Source organism: Ambystoma mexicanum, chromosome 4p, assembly GCF_040938575.1.
Source record: "Ambystoma mexicanum isolate Mex_15411 chromosome 4p, UKY_AmexF1_1, whole genome shotgun sequence".
Classification (NCBI taxonomy): domain Eukaryota; kingdom Metazoa; phylum Chordata; class Amphibia; order Caudata; family Ambystomatidae; genus Ambystoma; species Ambystoma mexicanum.
In genome coordinates this window covers 1,248,268,484-1,248,289,107 of record NC_090927.1, presented here as the reverse complement: position 1 = coordinate 1,248,289,107, position 20,624 = coordinate 1,248,268,484, and the positions used below count along the sequence as shown (strand labels likewise).

General features: G+C 43.7%; 1 protein-coding gene across 2 annotated transcripts in view; it reads right to left on the bottom strand.

The window, feature by feature from the left end:
• Nucleotides 1-12,971: 12,971 nt before the first annotated feature.
• GALNT2 (polypeptide N-acetylgalactosaminyltransferase 2) overlaps nt 12,972-20,624 on the bottom strand; it is a 762,087-nt gene continuing 754,434 nt past the window's right edge. For both annotated transcript variants that reach the window (XM_069606912.1, XM_069606911.1), the window contains one exon: nt 12,972-15,559. In XM_069606912.1, coding sequence (XP_069463013.1) covers nt 15,404-15,559 — 156 coding nt within the window. In that variant the 3' untranslated portion in view covers nt 12,972-15,403. The remainder of the gene's footprint in view (nt 15,560-20,624) is intronic.

Here is a 20,624-nt window from a genome sequence, read left to right as displayed (position 1 = left end):
TATTTGGATGATATCCTCATTTACTCCTAATCACTCCAGGAGCATATCCATCATGTCATTCATGTGTTAAACAGACCTGGAGAGCACAAACTGTTCGTGAAGGCCGAAAAGTGTGTGTTTCATACTCATGAGGTTGAATTCTTGGGTTATGACATTACCAGTACAGGGGTACGTATGAGCAATTCTAAGGTGAAGGCCATTTTGAACTGGCCTACCCCAACAATACGAAAGCTTTGCCGTCCTTTCTAGGATTCGCCAATGTTTACCGGCGCTTTATCAAGTGTTTTTCGCAGACGGTAGCGCCATTAACAGCTCTCACCAGTTCTAAGGTGTATTTTGTATGGAACAAAGAAACACAGAGGTTGTTTGAAACCCTGAAGGAAGCATTTACTACTGCTCCAGTTTTACAACATCCTGACATTGATCTACCATTTATAGTAGAAGCGGATGCTTCGAATATTGCAGTAGGTGCCATCCTTTCGAAAAATTGTCCCGACAGTAAGTAAGAACACCCTGTGGCTTTTTTCTCACGCAAGCTTAATCCATATGGACGGAATTATACAGTGACAGAACGCAAACTCTTAGCAATTAAAGACGCGTTACAAGAATGGCGCCATCGTCTTTTAGTAGCCAAACATCCGGTGATATATTCAGATCATCGGAACCTCCAATCTTTCAAAACAATGAAATGTCTAACTGCACATCAAGCCAGATGGCATGCATTCTTTTCGCAGTTTGATTTCAAGATTACTTATCGTCTTTCACGTGAAGTTATCAAAGCGGATGCATTGTCACCTTTGGGAACTGACCAGGTCAAGACAGAACCTATTCCTTTAGTGGCAAATCATGTGGTGTGTACCTGCTCTGCCCAGTCTTCATTGAAACATGATTTACAAGAGTGGGTATTACATCACCCGCACGAAATACAATCACAGAACTTAGAGATCCAAAAGGGTCTTCCGTTTATGCAAGGGCTTTTATACCTACCTACGGAAGACATTTGCACCAGAGCCATACGTTGGGGACATGACTCAGTTATGGCAGCTCATCCTGGACAAAAGAAGATTCAAACTACTGAAACGATGGTGTTGGTGGCCTACCATGTCCAGAGACGTGATCGATTATGTCAATTCATGTTCTTTATGCGCCCAGTGCAAAAACAGGCCTGGCAAGCCCATGGGGTTGATGCAAAAACTACCTGTATCTCATAAACCATGGTATATGATTTCTATGGATTTCGTGGTTGAGTTGCCGCTAGAATATGGTTTTAACACCATTTGGGTTGTAGTGGATTACTTTACTAAACTTGCCTTGTTCATACCATGTACAGGCCTGCCTACTGCTGCGGTACTTGCAGATCTATTTCTGCGACATGTTTTTAGTTTTTTCGGTCTAACATCCATCATCACTGATAGAGGCTCTCAGTTTTCTTCACATTTTTGGAAGGCGCTTACTTCTGCACTGCTGATTGACGACAATGTCCAGCTCTTTTCACCCACAAACGGATGGTCAAACCGAGATAACTAACAGTACCATGGAACAGTATTTACGATGCCTGTTTGCGCAGTATCAGTCCGACTGGTTATCTATGTTACCAGCAGCAGAGTTTGCATACAATAATTTGACATTCATCTATTGGTACTACTCCATTTTGTGCACTATATGGACAACATCCCAGGTCCATGCCATTGGATCCAGATCTGACGTCAGACAATCCAGCAGCAAACCAAACTTTGAGAAATTTAACAGCGTTGCATACACGAGTTCAACAACAATTGGTCCGTTCTCAAAGAACTACCAAACGTTCTGCGGATGCCAAGAGAACTTCTGCACCCGTATATCGGGTTGGGACGAAAGTATGGTTGTCAGCAAAACATTTGAAGATACCTGGTAAGAAGAAACTCCTGCCAAGGTTCATTGGATTTTCGTCATTAACAGAATCATTAATCCTGCAGCTGTTAGTTTGGAGTTACCTACTCGATGGAGTACATCCAGTATTTCATGTCTCTTAGATCAAACCATGTGAGGCAAAGACCAGATTGCCTATTCGACCTTTGGCTGTTAAGGTTAGAGGTTCTGATGAATATGAGGTGAAAGCAATCATGGACATGAGAATACGCAAGGGCAAACCTTACTATTTGATTGACTGTAAAGGTTATGGCCCTGAGGGCCAGACATGGGAACCTTTGGGTAACATTCATGCTTCATTGTTACTTTGTAGGTTCCATGCAAGGAGGGGTGTGGAGAGGCCTTTGGGGGATGGTACCGTCATGCATTCACCTATGAGGTGTGGTAGTAAGAGTCCCTATGCCTTTAGAACGGCAGCTAAGCTGTTTTATACCAATTGGAGACTGTTCTCCAAACTGCCTGCCAAGCGATATTGAAGCCACATTAAATCACATGTCTAGGGCACGTATTTAGGTCCCTTCCTCAGAATGCTATGTGCTTCTGATCAAGCTTTTGCTGGCGTTCCGTGTGGTCACGTCCAAACGGAATTTCTTCTCGTTTCTTGGAGTTCCCGTCTTGCCATTTTGGATTTTGTCTTTCCAGCGGCTATTTATGGTGACTCCTCGTGCTCGCCATTTTTATGCGAGTTGTGTGCTTCCTAAAGCACACTCCATTGATGCGGCGGCTTTCCTGCCGTCCGCGTCGGTTTTCATTGAGTGCTCCTTAAAGCACTTTCAGTAACACAGCGGCTTCCCTGCCGTCGCGTCAGCATAATTCCTGCAACTCTCCGTGGTCGCCTTTTTCCACACTAAAGATTCTGGCGGCGTGCTGTTGTCTACAAGGACTGCTTTCTACCAGGACGGCTACAGCTATCTGCTTGCTCGTCCCATTGCAGGTCATCCTCCACGTCAGTCTTGCTCCAACCGCGGATGCGGTCTATGATCATTTCAGGTACGTGGCATTAGTTATGCATTTTTGGCTTATTTGAACACTCCACGTTACTTCCTAAAGAACGGAAGTTATATTAGTTGTAGACTGCTCCAGGAGGTGAATCTGCCCTACAAACCAGTTGGTTTTGAGTCTCTGTACTTATGCTGTATTATTTGGACTCATTAAGTCAAGGGTGAATAACAGTCTGCACCCGAGTGAGAACCTAACAATTTATATTCCCAAAGAAAGATGTTATGTGCATTGAACATGAACGCTACCCAGACTGCACCATCCGACTCTAGTTCGGCCCTCGTTCCGTCCAGGATCAGTTTCCTACTAACCTTCCCTTCCTTGTCGTTGTTTCCTTTGGATCCATCTGGAGATTTCTGATTCTTCACCATTCATTCAAGTCATCTAATCAATTAAGGCTAGTGTTGATAGTGGTTATTAGGAGGCCCAACAAAGGTTGTTACTTATCAAGTGTTTTTTTAGAACAGATTGGAGACTGTGCTTAGTTATTCATCCTTTCAGGTGATTCTTCACGCTGACTATATATTCTTCAGACAGTGAGTAGAATCATTAGAAAGGATTCTTCCTTGAGGATTCGTCACTGAAGGTTGTGAAGATATCCGGGAGCCTTCGTGTATCCTTTCTAAGTATCCTTTTATTGGTTGTGGTGACCACTGCAAATAGGGTGGCATGTCAGAATCAGAAGCCGTAGCAATGGAGGTAGTAGATCCTCTGGAAGCCTTAACTAGGCTGATAGCAGATCTAAGGAATTAAATGATTACTGCCCAGGATACGTTGCATCATCGCATGGATGTCCTTCAGGATGCAATGCATGCAGCTCCGCAACAGGGTAGTGGGATTCCCGCAACAGGCAATTCAGCTTCAGCTTCAGGATCATCTATAACCTCCAAGGGAATCCGTACAAGTGCTGATCCCTACCCAATTTCCTCTCGCCCCTCCCGAGAGATTCACTGGAGATCCCAAAACGTATCGCTCTTTTGTTAATCAGTGCCGGTTACATTTTCTGTGTAGGCCAAGTTCATTTACAGATCTAACCACCAAGGCAGCCTTTGTGTTGTCCTATTTAGGTGGTACAGCAGCAGTATGGGCAAATCCGTTATTAGAGAATAACAGTCCATTGTTGTATGACTGACGCTTTATTAGAAGCAATGAGTAAGGTCTTCGACATGCGATATGCCACTCAATCCAATGATTTGGAGTTAGTGAATCTTCAGCAGGGAACTCAACCATTATTGTCTTACTTGGCTAAATTCAATCAATTAACTGCCGAAACGAGTTGGCCTGAGAAGAAGGCAGTTGTTTTTTTATAAAGGGCTGTCAGAGGTTCTTAAAGACGCCATCTCTACGGTACCGGTGGTTCCTGCCGGGTTTAATGAACTTCTTGATTTAAGCCTACAGATAGACGCTCGTAAGGGTGAAAAGAAACCATTTTTGCCTTCTATGGCACGGTCTGATCCTCCAGTTGTGGCTCTCAGTGATCCAGAAACCATGTAGATAGGGGCCATACGTGGGAGTCTCTCGAATACTGAAAGAGAGAACAGACGAAAAAACAATCTCTGCATGTATTGTGGTTCTGCAGAACATTTGTTGGTCGCATGTCCAAAGAAACCTAATAGGCGTCAGGGAAACGCCAAGACTCGGCCTCAGTAGGGGTCCCTGTGCAGAGTTGTAAAGCGGACTCCATTAAGATTGTTCCCATTGCTATAATGGTGGAATCACGTTTCCCCAGTGGGAAGTTACAAACACAGGCAATGATTGATTTGGGGGCTACTAACAATTATATCGATCAATCATTTTTGAAACGGGCTGTCATACCTACAGTGACTAAGAAGATACCTGAAACCGTTAATGGTTCAATTCTTATTTCTGGGTTGGTCACTCAAGAAACCATTCCCATTGAGGTGATTCAATGCAATGGACATACCAAAGTTATATTCGATGTCATCGCAGCACCTCAGTATAAACTAATTCTTGGCATCACCTGGTTAAGCCTGCATAATCATTCCATTGATTGGAAGTCTGGTCAAATACAGTATCCTTCCGCATACTTCAATGAGCATTGTTTCCAAAACACAGAAGTGGTTAGAGAGTCGTCTGTGGCTTCTCTTTTAGACACAGCTGCCATAATTGGAGCGGTGTCTGCACAAGAGAGTCAAGTTCCACCAGAGTACCACTCTTATTGTGATGTTTTTGACAAAGGCAGGGCGGAGCATCTGCCTCCCCATCGTCCTTATGACAGCCCTATAGAACTGCTTCCGGGTTCCAACAGGAAGAGTTTATTCTTTAACTCAAAAAGAATATGCAGTTCTTAAGGAATTCATAGATAAGGCACTCAAGATGGGTTTAATTGGTCCCTCATAGTCTCCTGCTGCCTCGCCATTGTTTTTTGTCACGAAGAAAGGAGACCTTAGACCATGTATTGACAACAGAGCCATTAACGAGATAACTGTAAAGAATCAATATCCGTTACCATTAATCAGTGTTCTGTTAGATCAATTGGGATCATCGGTCATTTTCACAAAACTGGATCTCCGAGGGGCATACAATCTGGTACGCATTCGCGAGGGTGACGAATGGAAAACGGCTTTCAAGACTCGATATGGACTGATTATCTTGTGATGCCATTCGGATTATGCAATGCCCCTGCAACTTCAGTTTTTTATGAATGACATCTTTAGGGATATTCTAGACCAGTTTGTGGTCATTTATTTGGATGATATCCTCATTTACTCCTAATCACTCCAGGAGCATATCCATCATGTCATTCATGTGTTAAACAGACCTGGAGAGCACAAACTGTTCGTGAAGGCCGAAAAGTGTGTGTTTCATACTCATGAGGTTGAATTCTTGGGTTATGACATTACCAGTACAGGGGTACGTATGAGCAATTCTAAGGTGAAGGCCATTTTGAACTGGCCTACCCCAACAATACGAAAGCTTTGCCGTCCTTTCTAGGATTCGCCAATGTTTACCGGCGCTTTATCAAGTGTTTTTCGCAGACGGTAGCGCCATTAACAGCTCTCACCAGTTCTAAGGTGTATTTTGTATGGAACAAAGAAACACAGAGGTTGTTTGAAACCCTGAAGGAAGCATTTACTACTGCTCCAGTTTTACAACATCCTGACATTGATCTACCATTTATAGTAGAAGCGGATGCTTCGAATATTGCAGTAGGTGCCATCCTTTCGAAAAATTGTCCCGACAGTAAGTAAGAACACCCTGTGGCTTTTTTCTCACGCAAGCTTAATCCATATGGACGGAATTATACAGTGACAGAACGCAAACTCTTAGCAATTAAAGACGCGTTACAAGAATGGCGCCATCGTCTTTTAGTAGCCAAACATCCGGTGATATATTCAGATCATCGGAACCTCCAATCTTTCAAAACAATGAAATGTCTAACTGCACATCAAGCCAGATGGCATGCATTCTTTTCGCAGTTTGATTTCAAGATTACTTATCGTCTTTCACGTGAAGTTATCAAAGCGGATGCATTGTCACCTTTGGGAACTGACCAGGTCAAGACAGAACCTATTCCTTTAGTGGCAAATCATGTGGTGTGTACCTGCTCTGCCCAGTCTTCATTGAAACATGATTTACAAGAGTGGGTATTACATCACCCGCACGAAATACAATCACAGAACTTAGAGATCCAAAAGGGTCTTCCGTTTATGCAAGGGCTTTTATACCTACCTACGGAAGACATTTGCACCAGAGCCATACGTTGGGGACATGACTCAGTTATGGCAGCTCATCCTGGACAAAAGAAGATTCAAACTACTGAAACGATGGTGTTGGTGGCCTACCATGTCCAGAGACGTGATCGATTATGTCAATTCATGTTCTTTATGCGCCCAGTGCAAAAACAGGCCTGGCAAGCCCATGGGGTTGATGCAAAAACTACCTGTATCTCATAAACCATGGTATATGATTTCTATGGATTTCGTGGTTGAGTTGCCGCTAGAATATGGTTTTAACACCATTTGGGTTGTAGTGGATTACTTTACTAAACTTGCCTTGTTCATACCATGTACAGGCCTGCCTACTGCTGCGGTACTTGCAGATCTATTTCTGCGACATGTTTTTAGTTTTTTCGGTCTAACATCCATCATCACTGATAGAGGCTCTCAGTTTTCTTTACATTTTTGGAAGGCGCTTACTTCTGCACTGCTGATTGACGACAATGTCCAGCTCTTTTCACCCACAAACGGATGGTCAAACCGAGATAACTAACAGTACCATGGAACAGTATTTACGATGCCTGTTTGCGCAGTATCAGTCCGACTGGTTATCTATGTTACCAGCAGCAGAGTTTGCATACAATAATTTGACATTCATCTATTGGTACTACTCCATTTTGTGCACTATATGGACAACATCCCAGGTCCATGCCATTGGATCCAGATCTGACGTCAGACAATCCAGCAGCAAACCAAACTTTGAGAAATTTAACAGCGTTGCATACACGAGTTCAACAACAATTGGTCCGTTCTCAAAGAACTACCAAACGTTCTGCGGATGCCAAGAGAACTTCTGCACCCGTATATCGGGTTGGGACGAAAGTATGGTTGTCAGCAAAACATTTGAAGATACCTGGTAAGAAGAAACTCCTGCCAAGGTTCATTGGATTTTCGTCATTAACAGAATCATTAATCCTGCAGCTGTTAGTTTGGAGTTACCTACTCGATGGAGTACATCCAGTATTTCATGTCTCTTAGATCAAACCATGTGAGGCAAAGACCAGATTGCCTATTCGACCTTTGGCTGTTAAGGTTAGAGGTTCTGATGAATATGAGGTGAAAGCAATCATGGACATGAGAATACGCAAGGGCAAACCTTACTATTTGATTGACTGTAAAGGTTATGGCCCTGAGGGCCAGACATGGGAACCTTTGGGTAACATTCATGCTTCATTGTTACTTTGTAGGTTCCATGCAAGGAGGGGTGTGGAGAGGCCTTTGGGGGATGGTACCGTCATGCATTCACCTATGAGGTGTGGTAGTAAGAGTCCCTATGCCTTTAGAACGGCAGCCAAGCTGTTTTATACCAATTGGAGACTGTTCTCCAAACTGCCTGCCAAGCGATATTGAAGCCACATTAAATCACATGTCTAGGGCACGTATTTAGGTCCCTTCCTCAGAATGCTATGTGCTTCTGATCAAGCTTTTGCTGGCGTTCCGTGTGGTCACGTCCAAACGGAATTTCTTCTCGTTTCTTGGAGTTCCCGTCTTGCCATTTTGGATTTTGTCTTTCCAGCGGCTATTTATGGTGACTCCTCGTGCTCGCCATTTTTATGCGAGTTGTGTGCTTCCTAAAGCACACTCCATTGATGCGGCGGCTTTCCTGCCGTCCGCGTCGGTTTTCATTGAGTGCTCCTTAAAGCACTTTCAGTAACACAGCGGCTTCCCTGCCGTCGCGTCAGCATAATTCCTGCAACTCTCCGTGGTCGCCTTTTTCCACACTAAAGATTCTGGCGGCGTGCTGTTGTCTACAAGGACTGCTTTCTACCAGGACGGCTACAGCTATCTGCTTGCTCGTCCCATTGCAGGTCATCCTCCACGTCAGTCTTGCTCCAACCGCGGATGCGGTCTATGATCATTTCAGGTACGTGGCATTAGTTATGCATTTTTGGCTTATTTGAACACTCCACGTTACTTCCTAAAGAACGGAAGTTATATTAGTTGTAGACTGCTCCAGGAGGTGAATCTGCCCTACAAACCAGTTGGTTTTGAGTTTCTTTACTTATGCTGTATTATTTGGACTCATTAAGCCAAGGGTGAATAACAGACTGCACCTGAGTGAGAACCTAACAATTTATATTACCAAAGAAAGATGTTACGTGCATTGAACATGAACGCTACCAAGACTGCACCATCCCGACTCTAGTTCGGCCCTCGTTCCGCCCGGGTTCAGTTTCCTACTAACCTTCCCTTCCTTGTCGTCATTTCCTTTGGATCCATCTGGAGATTCCTGGTTCTTCCCCATTCATTCAAGTCATCTAATCAATTAAGGTTAGTGGTGATAGTGGTTATTAGGAGGCCCAACAAAGGTTTTTGTTACTTATCAAATTTTTTTTTATAAACAGATTGGAGACTGTGCTTAGTTATTCATCCTTTCAGGTGATTCTTCACACAGTGAGTAGAATTATTAGCAAGGATTCTTCCTTGAGGATTGGTCACTGAAGGTTGTGAAGATATCCGGGAGCCTTCATGTATCCTTTCTAAGTATCCTTTTATTGGTTGTGGTGACCACTGCAAATAGGGTGGCATGTCAGTTAGTGAGCCGAATGTCCAAGGTTGGATATGGGTTGCCAACCAATCAGAAAAGTCTGCCATGCACTTTTACATACAATGTTGCAAAGTATTATTCCGCTGCCATATTCTCTGCTGTAATCAGTATAACTATGTATGTAGAAGTAGCTCAGGGCGCGTCCTACAGACAGGGGTCACCAATGAAAAACAAACACTCATGCATTCTATATGTAGACATGTTCCCCTAATCCAATCCCACCCCTTGATACGTCCCTGGGCAGGACAAAGACTGATATGTTTAGGATATTTCTCCTCTGTGAAAGATAGTGAGCTAAGGAATCCGGGTAAGTATATTGTAACCAGGACTAATTTCTGGCAGAGGGACTCCCAGGGCCTCCCCCTTGTTAATTTGCAGGTTTTTGTAATATGCCACATAGGACGACATAGATGATGCATGTGGCATTTTATAAACTAAGTATAACCAGAAGTGTTGTGATCCTGCATACACTGATTCGATGAATGGCTATTAACCACGCTTTCCTTTATTTAGATAAAAGCAGTATTGTACTATCTTCTTGGAGTCTGTCCAGTTATTTGGTCTGAGACATTTTATTGGTAATTCCATCTGGCACAAAACACTTCAATGTGCTAGAGCACGAGGTGGCCAGGACAAAGGATGTGGAACTGAGAGGTTAATCATTCAGTTTTGGAAAAATTGTGAATTAAGCAGCACAAGGTCATCCAGTGGTTCGGGGATAGAGGGGTGAAGGAGGAAAAAGAGAAGATTTGGGCATTATCAGCAAAAGGGTGGTAATGAAAGCCAAAGGAAGAGGAATATGCTAAGGGACAAGGTGTAAAGAGGAGCTTGCAGAGGACTGAGTTTTGGGGCACCCCCACAGCAAAAGGTGTAGGAGAGGGGGCGTTGCGTGTTCCAAGAAGTTGAGACGAAGCAGTCTCCATATAGCAGTGCCACGAACGCCCATGGCCTGCACTAAACAGCTTATTGTGATTAATCCAATGGAGTCATCAGGTTTTCCCCAGTGGGAACCTCCTCCCACATGGCCAGGGGATGGCAGCCTCTACCCGAGTCTGACCCTGGGGGCAGTTACATGAGGATAGATCACATGGGTGGAGACAACTGCCAGGGAGATGTTATGACTTCATTGGAGGGGTCACAGTGCCCCCCCCTTTCCCATGAGAAAGAGCCCCTGAACCGCAAGACCTTAATGGATGGCCTTTTGTTCGACCGTTTACCCCTGTAGAGGAAGCTAAGAAACCTTTTCTCTACATCATTCTAGTCAGGGGACCTCTTTCCACTGAAAAAACTATAACTCACACCTAACCCCTTTTGTGCTTAATGTGCCTTTATTCAAAGTCCAGGAGAAAAAACATTAAAGTCCAAAGGTAACCATGATCTCCAATTCAGAGGTGCCTTTTTGTGAAATCCATGAGAAAAAGCATCAAGGAGTTCAAAGCCCAAAGAAAGTTGTAGAATTCAACGCGCATAACCACTCATGTACTGAGAGGAGAATGACAAGGGAGTTTGTGCAAAGTTACAGGAGCTCGAAGTGCAACATGTAGACTCATTTTTCCAAACCTGCAATGAGCGGGACATTTAAAAGGTGCAGCGAGCAGTGCAGAACAAGACGCTGCCATCCCCGCTGAGCTCCGGAGCATGAGGCACACTGAGAGCTGGCAAAGCATAGGAGGCTGCCAGGACAGGCATAGAGATGCTGTGTGCAAGCAAGAATAGCCGTGGAGACACCTGGAGCAGTGCAGGAGCTCCTGAAGCTTCGGTAGGCTCGACAAGGCAGCATACTTCACACTGGGCTGAGAATGAGCACTGGTGTGTGTCTGCGGAACCGCACCGGGTCCTGGGGGAATGTCCGCACATTCCAAACTGGAAGGCAGAAGAAGCCAAAACGCAGAGGCACGTGCACCAGTGATGCTGGAAAATAGAGACTCTGCCCAAAGCAGCTGGGCACCCTGATGCGTCCAGTCAACAGCACCAACAAGTGATTGAATGGTACAAGATTGCTAATGCAGAAAATATACAAAGTTTGTATGAATGCAGCCGAGGCAAATGACAAAGCCAAGCCTCAATAAGAAGAATGTTTGATTGCATACAAGACAAAGTATAAAGGCAAACCCCAATCAAATACAGATGCATGAGCAAGTACATATGAATACAATATTACCACAGATAGCTATATCAAGCACCACATGGTATATGCTATTGTGGTACATCAAGGAACTATGAAACACACAGATCCTGGCAGGTAGGTATACCAGGCTGTTGAAATGGTACACAGATTGATGGCAGGAGAGTACACCAGGTGATCTTTGAATCCTAAAGAGAAGTCCTGGAAGGCGAGTATACCAGGCAACTGAACATTGTATTAAGATGTCTGAGGGGTATATCTGGTAATCTGTGAAGATATAAAACCTTTTATAGAAAGACTGTTGCAGACCTTTTTGCTTGAACAGAACCCTTCCGTTGAACAAAAAGTTTGTGAGTCACCAAGTAACTGTTAAAGATATGTGTTGCCATCCTGTTTAAGAATTCAGGAGAACGAGACCACCTTCTGGATCCAAGGGTCTTTACTTTGGAGAACATTTTTGTTGGAGTCATTCTTACACTTGATTTTGAACACTTTTTCTAACATCAGGTTGAAGACATTTCCTTGCACCTTTTGTTGTTTGTTTAGAGGTGTGAGTCAGAATAGGTTGTTTCTTTAGAATAGGGCTAGAAAGGCATTTTTCTAACCCATTTGTATTCAATAAAAATGTCTTTACTTACAAATACAACAACCCTGTGTCCATCTCTCATTTCTAACCCCTAACATGAAGACTTGAGTTTTCATGGATTCTCTAGGAGAAACCTAGTGGTCCTTGCTTTTCTTATAGCTGATTTGCTCTTAACATGGTAGCAATGGCACCGTCTTGGCGTGGATACTCAAACAGAAGAACAGCTTTAGTGACGCTGGTCACCACTGTGGATCTAATCTGTGTTTCAGGTGTGCATCTGTGCTAGGAAATAGCTTATGCTTGAGGACCACATCCCAAAATGAAAGCACATTGATGCCTTGGGATGGCTAATGATTTAAGCCCGGTAGATATTTTGTTTCAGATCTCATTGAGACACCTTTCAGACCCCCCCAGAGCAAACCCTGTTTCTAAGCAATTAGTAGGTACCTTAGGTCTGCATGATGTGCTATACTATGTAAACCCCTCAAAGCACTGACCATTGTAAGATGAATTGGCAACCTGTGACCAAACCAAGTGCAATGCAAGAAAGGCAATGTAAGATCAATCAATATGCAGTGTTTGCCTACATTAAAATCCTTTCCACACAGTCATACTTCTGTCCAGAAAAAAAAAATATTACCAGTTTCAGAGTGAAGAAGCTCCAGTAATACAGATATAGCAGTGAAAGAAATTCTTGAACTTTTAGCTGGCAAAGACAAAACACCAGAACACAGCAAGGAAGGCAAAATAAAATGCAAACAAACTCCGATCCCTGGAGAAGAGAGCTACAGCCAGGAGTGGTATGCCGGCCTGGTGAGATATTGATACTTAATGAGAAATGATCAATGCTGTAAGAGCAGGAGGGGTGTTCCATGTCTATTGGAGAAGTGGGACAGGATGTATGCTTCTTTGGGGGATGGGGGGGGGGGGGGAGAGTTGGGTGATGTGTTAAAGAAGTACTTTTTGCATGAAATAACCACACTGTTTTAAGAATTGAACACATTCAGTCTTCGAACAGTAAAGGAGTTTGCCCAATTTCGAATTAAAAATAGAAGCAACTCACTATTTAGAAAGTATTTATTTTCTTTATTTAAGTTAAATTTTCAGGGATGGTTTCCATCTATAAAATGAGCAAGTACAATTTCTGTACATCAAATATTTTATACTAGCTGGAAAAAAATGAGACCAAACTATACGTTTGACATTTGGAAAAAAATACAATGTGATCATACAGGCCCTCAGTTAGGATTTCAAGATGAAAATATAATTACAAAGACGACGCCCATGATATTTGTAGATGTTTCCAGGGCAATTGATGTTTATTTTTGTTTAAATTCGAGCTGGTAAACCCTATACTTAAAGAAAAATAAGCACTTCACAGCAAGTAACTTTGGCACACTGCATCATGTAAACATATCTAAACATCAAAAGCAATACTCATATTACCAGTTCTGCTCAATGTACTGTCCCAGTGATGCATTTAGATTATTGTACAGTGTAAAACCTAAGATGCACAGAACCTGTACATATGATCATTGGGCTCCAAAGTATTTGAAACCTAACAAGTTTAAGGTCACAGAAAGAAGACCATACTTTATATTCAGAATAGACATTATGCACGGTTAGTTCTCACATCTTGACTAGATTGCCCGCTTTTCCATCATCCAACTGTCGAGACTGTATGCCAAAGGTGGGCTCCTTTTAAACACTGGAAGGAAAATATAACGGGATCAGAGGAACCTATGTGAAGGACACTAGTCGGTGTTACATTTGTTGTGCTGAGAGACTAGGAAAAAGAAGGGGGGGGTGAGGATGGTACAGGCTTATGTGCGCATCCTTATCAGCTTCATAGAATGTCCACCACACTGAAATCAGGATCTGCTGACACTAGGTGCTTTCCAGGTCGAACCCATCAAGCTTTAATCTGGACTTCCTGGCTGCATGGTGTGCACATGGTAATGCCAAAGCTTGTTCCATAAAACAGGTAGCTGTGCCCTATGCGAACAAACTAGCACATCTTTTGGCTCGGTCAGGTCCTCCTACCATTCTGTATGTCCCCACTTAAGCAACCTTGTTAAATTGATGAGCACCCGCTATCAATGGTGCTGCACTGCTGTCTAAGTGCTGGAGAGGTTTCATAAACTGAGAAAAAGTTTGTCAGATTGTCTTCTGATAACTTGCATATGGGTTGGCCGAATGACTGTTCCGTGGCATAGGTTTCCTAAAGGTTTGATTTGACAAAGCATACATAAAATCCCACATAGCCAACTAAAAATTATGCAGATCACTGTGCAATCTTCTACTGGAGCCAACAGAAGATACTAGGAACAGAGAGTGTTCTTTTGCATCACTTATGTTTGCGGCAGAAATATTGCTGCGATCTGCTGAACTGGCATCATGCAGCCAGGTTGCATATTCAGTTCCTGTCTAATGCACATTTGATCAACAATAAAGGTGACATTATCCACATATTTAAATCACAAGGACACTTTTAAAAACGGGGGAAGGAGGGGGTTCACTTAAGATATTTACACAAAAATAAAAAGGGGGGGGAATCAAAAACATACTTCAACACAACTGATCTTATACAGACACTGAGGGCACACTCCACTTTTCCAGGCTCCAGAAATGGCAGACTCAATTGTTCTATAAGCAATCTGATAGGTCATACAGTGTAATACATAATTCTTCATTGAAAACGGATAGTGGATGCAAAAGCCTTGTTGGGAAGGAGTGGAAAAGGTTCTAATCCTTCTCAGTGCAAGAGCTCAGGACACATCCTTTGCAAAGGCGTGTTCTAATCTTGTATTTCTGTTTTCAGTAAAACACTTCATATTTGCAGATAATTACAGGCTGAAGAATTTGTTATAAACAGATGACTTGACGAGAAAGTTTTATATATCTATGCATGTATATATATAGATTTACTTTTACTGGTAGAAAAGTTCATAATCAAATATAACAATTCAACACAGAGAAAGGGAGGAAGAGAGAAAGGAATACATCTCTTCTACACGAGTCTCTTTCGATTATGAAAAAAACACTTCATATGAAGGCAAATGGAGATTTCATATGTCCCGATTGCAACCCCTCTCCTAAAATGCTTAATCAAGTATGTTTCTTCCCATTCCGGAATACAGTCAATTTTCTGTGCCTTAGATTCATCATCTTGGTTTGCGGTCTCTTTTCCTCTGGGTGTTGGATGTGCAATGGAAGAGCCAGCACGGTTATTGGTATGTCTTTACCAAAAAGGATCAGTTTGTCAGGATGTGTGGAGAGATTGGTGCAACAGCATTCCATGTCCGCTGAATCCCCTCTTCTCCCTTCCCAGTCTTCCAATTGTCATGTGTGCTGGGCTCCTCCTACGTCCAGCACCATGATGGAATACTGAGGTATATAGTTTGTGGAAAGTTTAAGAAATTTATCAGTAATGCATCAAATCCTTTCTGAAGGTCTGTGAAATGAGGCAACGTTCCATTTCTCTTCCATAAACCATTCTACGGTTGTAGATTCAGTGTGAATTTCCACTGCTGAGACAGAGAAGGACTGCAGACCTCTACCGTAAGGCCACCATTTTTGGCATTCCGACTGTCTAAACACAGGTTACTGCCCACATGCCTCAGTTTAGCATTACTCTCAATCTGTTCCCATTTCTGGAAAAGAAAAAACAGAAAAGATTTCAATCATCATACTATCTTAAATTCCTTTCCCTCAGTTATGAAGTTTTAAAAATATTAGATTACTCTGCCCTCCCCAACACAATTTATGAATTTCATCATCTGGAAGCACAAAATTAGTTACAAATGCACGATTCCACTTGTCTAAAAAGCTGGGTTCTACTTGATACCAGGTACCGCCTTGTATATGGGTCTGTAGCTGTACATTTTTAACACAGAAGGGACATTTTCATATTATTGCCCATGTCATGTCGCAGAGAATTGTATGTAGGTATATGTGGAAGCAGCGAGATGCAACATAGTTGTCCACTGGCCATCTCCTCTCAGCTGTATTTGCCCACACTAATTAGGAATGAATTAGTTGATCGCAAGATTTCAGCTATAGCGTAAGATTAGGCTAGAGAATGCAGGTCAGACGTGGGAGCATCACCATTATAGAACTGACTAAATGACAGGAGTTCGTGAACATCGGGCGATGCCCTGTTTTTTCATATTTGCAGCTTAATGGGGTACTGATGGATAGTAAATGGGGAGATTACCTCCAGAGGGAGCTCACCAGTCGAAAAGTGTGTTCACACATAGGCATGAAAGGGGATTGACCTCAAAGGCATACTGAACTATCCTACTAGCATATATGCAATAGGTTTTTGGGTAAGAAAGCAATGGGAAGCAGATATAGGAAAGGACCTTGATGACAGTTTATGGATTCTGCTTTGTCAGACCGTTTTTTGGCCCTCGATCACTTCCCAATATAAGTTGCATGCACTTAAACCGTTACATCGCTGGCATTATCCCCCTCACAAGCTGTTCTGGATGCAAGCAGATATTAGTCGCCTTTGCTGGAGATGTTGCATGCTCATACTGGCACTTGTGGTCGGCACACATACTGGAGAGAGATTCCTCTAAGGGGTAATTTGCCCTTCAACATATGGACAGAAACTCCTTGGGTCATCTGGTGCATATTATTCTTGCAGCTAGGTTCAATTTGCTAAGAGCATGGAGAAAACCTAGACTGCTGTCACAAGAATTGATAGCTACAGCATGGGATATTTACAATATGGAAATATTAAACATGTTTAACGATTCTGCATGAAATATTGCAGAAGTGGTCACCCTTTTTAGCAAAATATTCAAAAGAAATGTAAGAAATGTTTCTAGGACTGTGAAGCTGTAGACCAAGATTGAACTCTGTTACTGGATCCCATAGAGTTAAAGTAAAGATATAGCATGAATGCGTCGGGACTTGAGGAGGTTGGGGTGAAATTTCCACTAGAGTAGTAGGCAAAGTTATACAGTTTAAATACTAACCTGTTTTAGACAGCGATGTGTCTGGCATTGTGTATAAATGGGTGCCTAAGGGCAGTATTTAAATATTGATGGAAATATACGAGTAGGAGTAAAGTATTCAATGTACAGAGTATCTTGAAATATGTAGCTGTGGAATTTGCCTGGAGTGTCATGCCCTTAACAGATGGTAAAGCTAAAATTATCCATTGTATCAAAACAGTAATAAAATCTTAATGGAAACAAATACTGCTATTTCTAACCATTAAATGAAAACACCTCAGAGCCAGCCAGTTTTGAATGAGTATTTATAATAAAAAGCTTCCCTAGTAGCCATCACTCGTCCCTTAATCCCAGCTTTACGGCTATGCTGAAAGGTGGTCTGTATGTATGCCATCAGATGGTACAAAGAGAACATTCTAGTCTTTCAGGGCATGGTGAAGATCTAAGTAGGCACTGTGAGTAGAATAACAGGCTTTGTAGCAGTCCAGAAACGTTTTGTAACAAAATGAGAAGCAACAGTTTCCGAAATCACTTAAAATATTGCACCAAAATGTCACTATAACCAAGCAAATAGTAAGCCCCAACCATGTCAAAAGGTTAGGATTAGGTATTCAGTTCTCTGGGCGGCAAGGCCCAAGGAGCAATTACCATATCAGGGGTTCCCGATCCAATTGTACCAAGACCTGGTGTGGAGCACACTGCTGAAAAGAAGGCTAATGGGCCCTGTGTTCTGAGAATTGTCAAAAAGGAACAGTCGTTATAAATGGAGATTACCCTTTAGATTGGTGTTCGATTGGATGGGTCGCAACGACGCATCCCAATCAACCAGGAAGGCAGTGCTCTACTACAGACTGAGCTGGACCTCGCCAAACAGGAGGGCCAGCGTCCCACAATTGACACACGCAACACAGGCCCTGGGAATGGTCCATAGCGGGGACTCACAGGAGGAAGAGGCCCCCACTTCGAGGCCCACACCAAGAGACAGAGTGGAATCCGGTAAGAAGAGCCATTCAAAATGAGCCACTAAAGTCATAAAGGGTAACATGGAGGGTGTGCTTTGGAAACATTAGGGGATCGTGGTGGTAAGGGGAATTGTCAGTAGCTGGAAGGGTCAAGTGTTACCCCATCTTGTATACCAGAAGGGCAGTTTTGCCCGTGGGAGATTCGGGGGCGGGGGGAATGGGAGGGCAAGTCCCGGTCCTTGAGGTAATGACGAGACAACAGTGTTTGCATTCGGGGGCACTGCAGGGCTCTGAGGGAAGCTATGGCTCCCCACAAAGGCTACTGGCATGAAGGGGCAATTGATACAGGGTCTCACATGTTCAAGTGGGTGACTCAATGTTAGGGACTTAAACTCCCCCCTCTAAAGAGGCACAACAAGAGCTGTTTACTCGGTCGCCCAAACTGGATGTGTTAGCCCTTCATGAAACCCACTTGTGTAGGGATCAGGGGAGGCTTAGGTGTTCTATGCATCGGGCCCCACTAAGACAGGGGTGGGGTGCTGCTAGCCTTCAGAGATGGCTGCGACTTGAGGATCACAGGTTCCAAGGGAGCAGAAATATTATGTTGAGGGGGAGGGGGGGGAGGGGGACTTTGGCGGGAAGGACTCCACAGTGGCATCGATGTATGCCCCTAATAGCAAGAGGCATTCTTGAGGGATCTATTAGTCTCTCTAGAAGGGCTTGCAATAGGTAATATAGTGCTGATGGGTGACTTCAACCTGGCCTGGTCACGCGAGTTGGATAGGAGTTCTTCTCAGGGTTCTCACAAGGGAGCGGTTGCCTCCAAGTCCATACAGGAAAAATTTTACAACATGCGGTTGCAAGATGTGTGGAAAGGGGTGCGAGGGCGGGTTCACATTTTTCTCCACCGTTCCCAACTCTTTCTCGCATAGATTACGCGTGGGTCTCAGCACTCCTGTTAGATGAGATCAAGGGCATTGAGGTGGGCTCGATAGGGATAGATCATGGCGTGGGCACCATGGAACCTAATGTCCCCTGGGTCCAGCCAATGGAATCGTTCCTCTGCCTTAGACGAATGAGATGGAGGGAAAAACACAGCAAGATGGATTTTTTGACCGAAGAAAATCAGACCAGTTTTGGAAGAAAAGAGGTCCTCACTGTCAAAGTCACCTATTTGGAGAAAACCAAATAAGAGGGGTTTAACAAATAACACCTGAACTCACTTACACATCTCACAAAAGTGATGGCAACCAGGAAAATAATCTTAAGGTTGAGCAATATAATAGAACAGGAATGAAGGGGCTAGAACTGAGCTCCCATAAGGAACGTCAAAGGCAATTTTAAAGCCCACGCCAGGACAACAAATTGGCATGGCGGACACTGCTTACAGAAACCTCGCAAGAACTGCATGACTCTGGGGATTGTGAAGAAAAACGCCCTGTTCCAGAGACCTCTTAAAAACCAAAATAGCGGCGAGGTATCCTAGCCAATCTGCAGGCCTGCTTGCGCCAAAATGTGTACTGAGCCCCTAACTCCCACCATTGCCAATTTCATTAGCACCTCCTTCAAATCCAATAATGTGCCCAGCTCCATCGAAGCCTGGGTCACACCACTCCTGAAGAAACCGTCCCTCAACCCCAGTCTTCCCACCAACTAAGGCCCCATCACGACTGTTCCCTAACAATTCTGGACCAGACCGCTTACTCTGCTACAATCTCATCTAGAATTACACAATATTCTGGGCACCCGCCAATTAGGTTTCCGGCCCAGACACAGCACAGAATCTGCCCTACTTGAACTAAAGATTCAGCTCGATCTCATCCGATGCCAGGAAGCTTGGCATCTTCCTCCTTCGAGACCTCTCCGTGGCCTTCAATCTCGTTGACCACTATTCTATACCACCACCTCACTGCCTCCTTCAATCTCTTCCCCGAAGTGGCCAACTGGATCAATTCCTTCCTGTCTGGACTATCCTCTAGGGTATTCGGGGGACCGGAAGCAGCTGACCACATACCAGTCTCCTATGGCATCCCCCAAGGATCTTGAATCTCTCCTACTATGAATTAGACTAACATCAACCACATCTACAGCTACAGCATAAACCAGGCATGGATGGCAACTCACAAGCTCTGCCTGAACCTTGAAACAGAACTCCTTATCGTGGGCTCCTTGCACAGTCTAAAACACCTTGACCCAGCCTTTGCCTCCTCCTGCATTGATGGGAACATGACACTGGTGTCCCCCCACGTCAAAACCCCCAGAGTCTACCTCGAGTATAAACTAAACATGCAGAAACAGGTCAAGGCAGTTGCCGCCTCTGCAGACTACTCTACTAAACTCATCAATATCTCTAGAAAATTCACCATCAACTTCCTCACCCTAGCCAGAGCAATAATTGGGAGTAAACTTGACTATTGCAACGTTCTTTTAGCTGGCACTTCACTGAAAAAAAATCAACAAAAATAAAATAAAAATAATTCTATAAATTACAGTTGATCCAAAACAATGCCCTAAGAGCTGCATGGGGACTGATACGTTCCAACCATATCTCGCATATCAGACAAGGTTCACTGGCTTACCATCAAAGCGAGAATGTAATTCAAACTCCTTGCCATCACCCACCGCTGCATCCACAATACAGCTACCCTGTACCTCACCCGCCGCATCACCAGAAAACACAACACTCAGATTACACTCCTCCACCTAACTATTCACCCCTCGATTCAACAGAAAGACCCAGTGGTTGCAGCGTCACCACCCTCGCCCCCACCATGTGGAATTCCTTACCACCC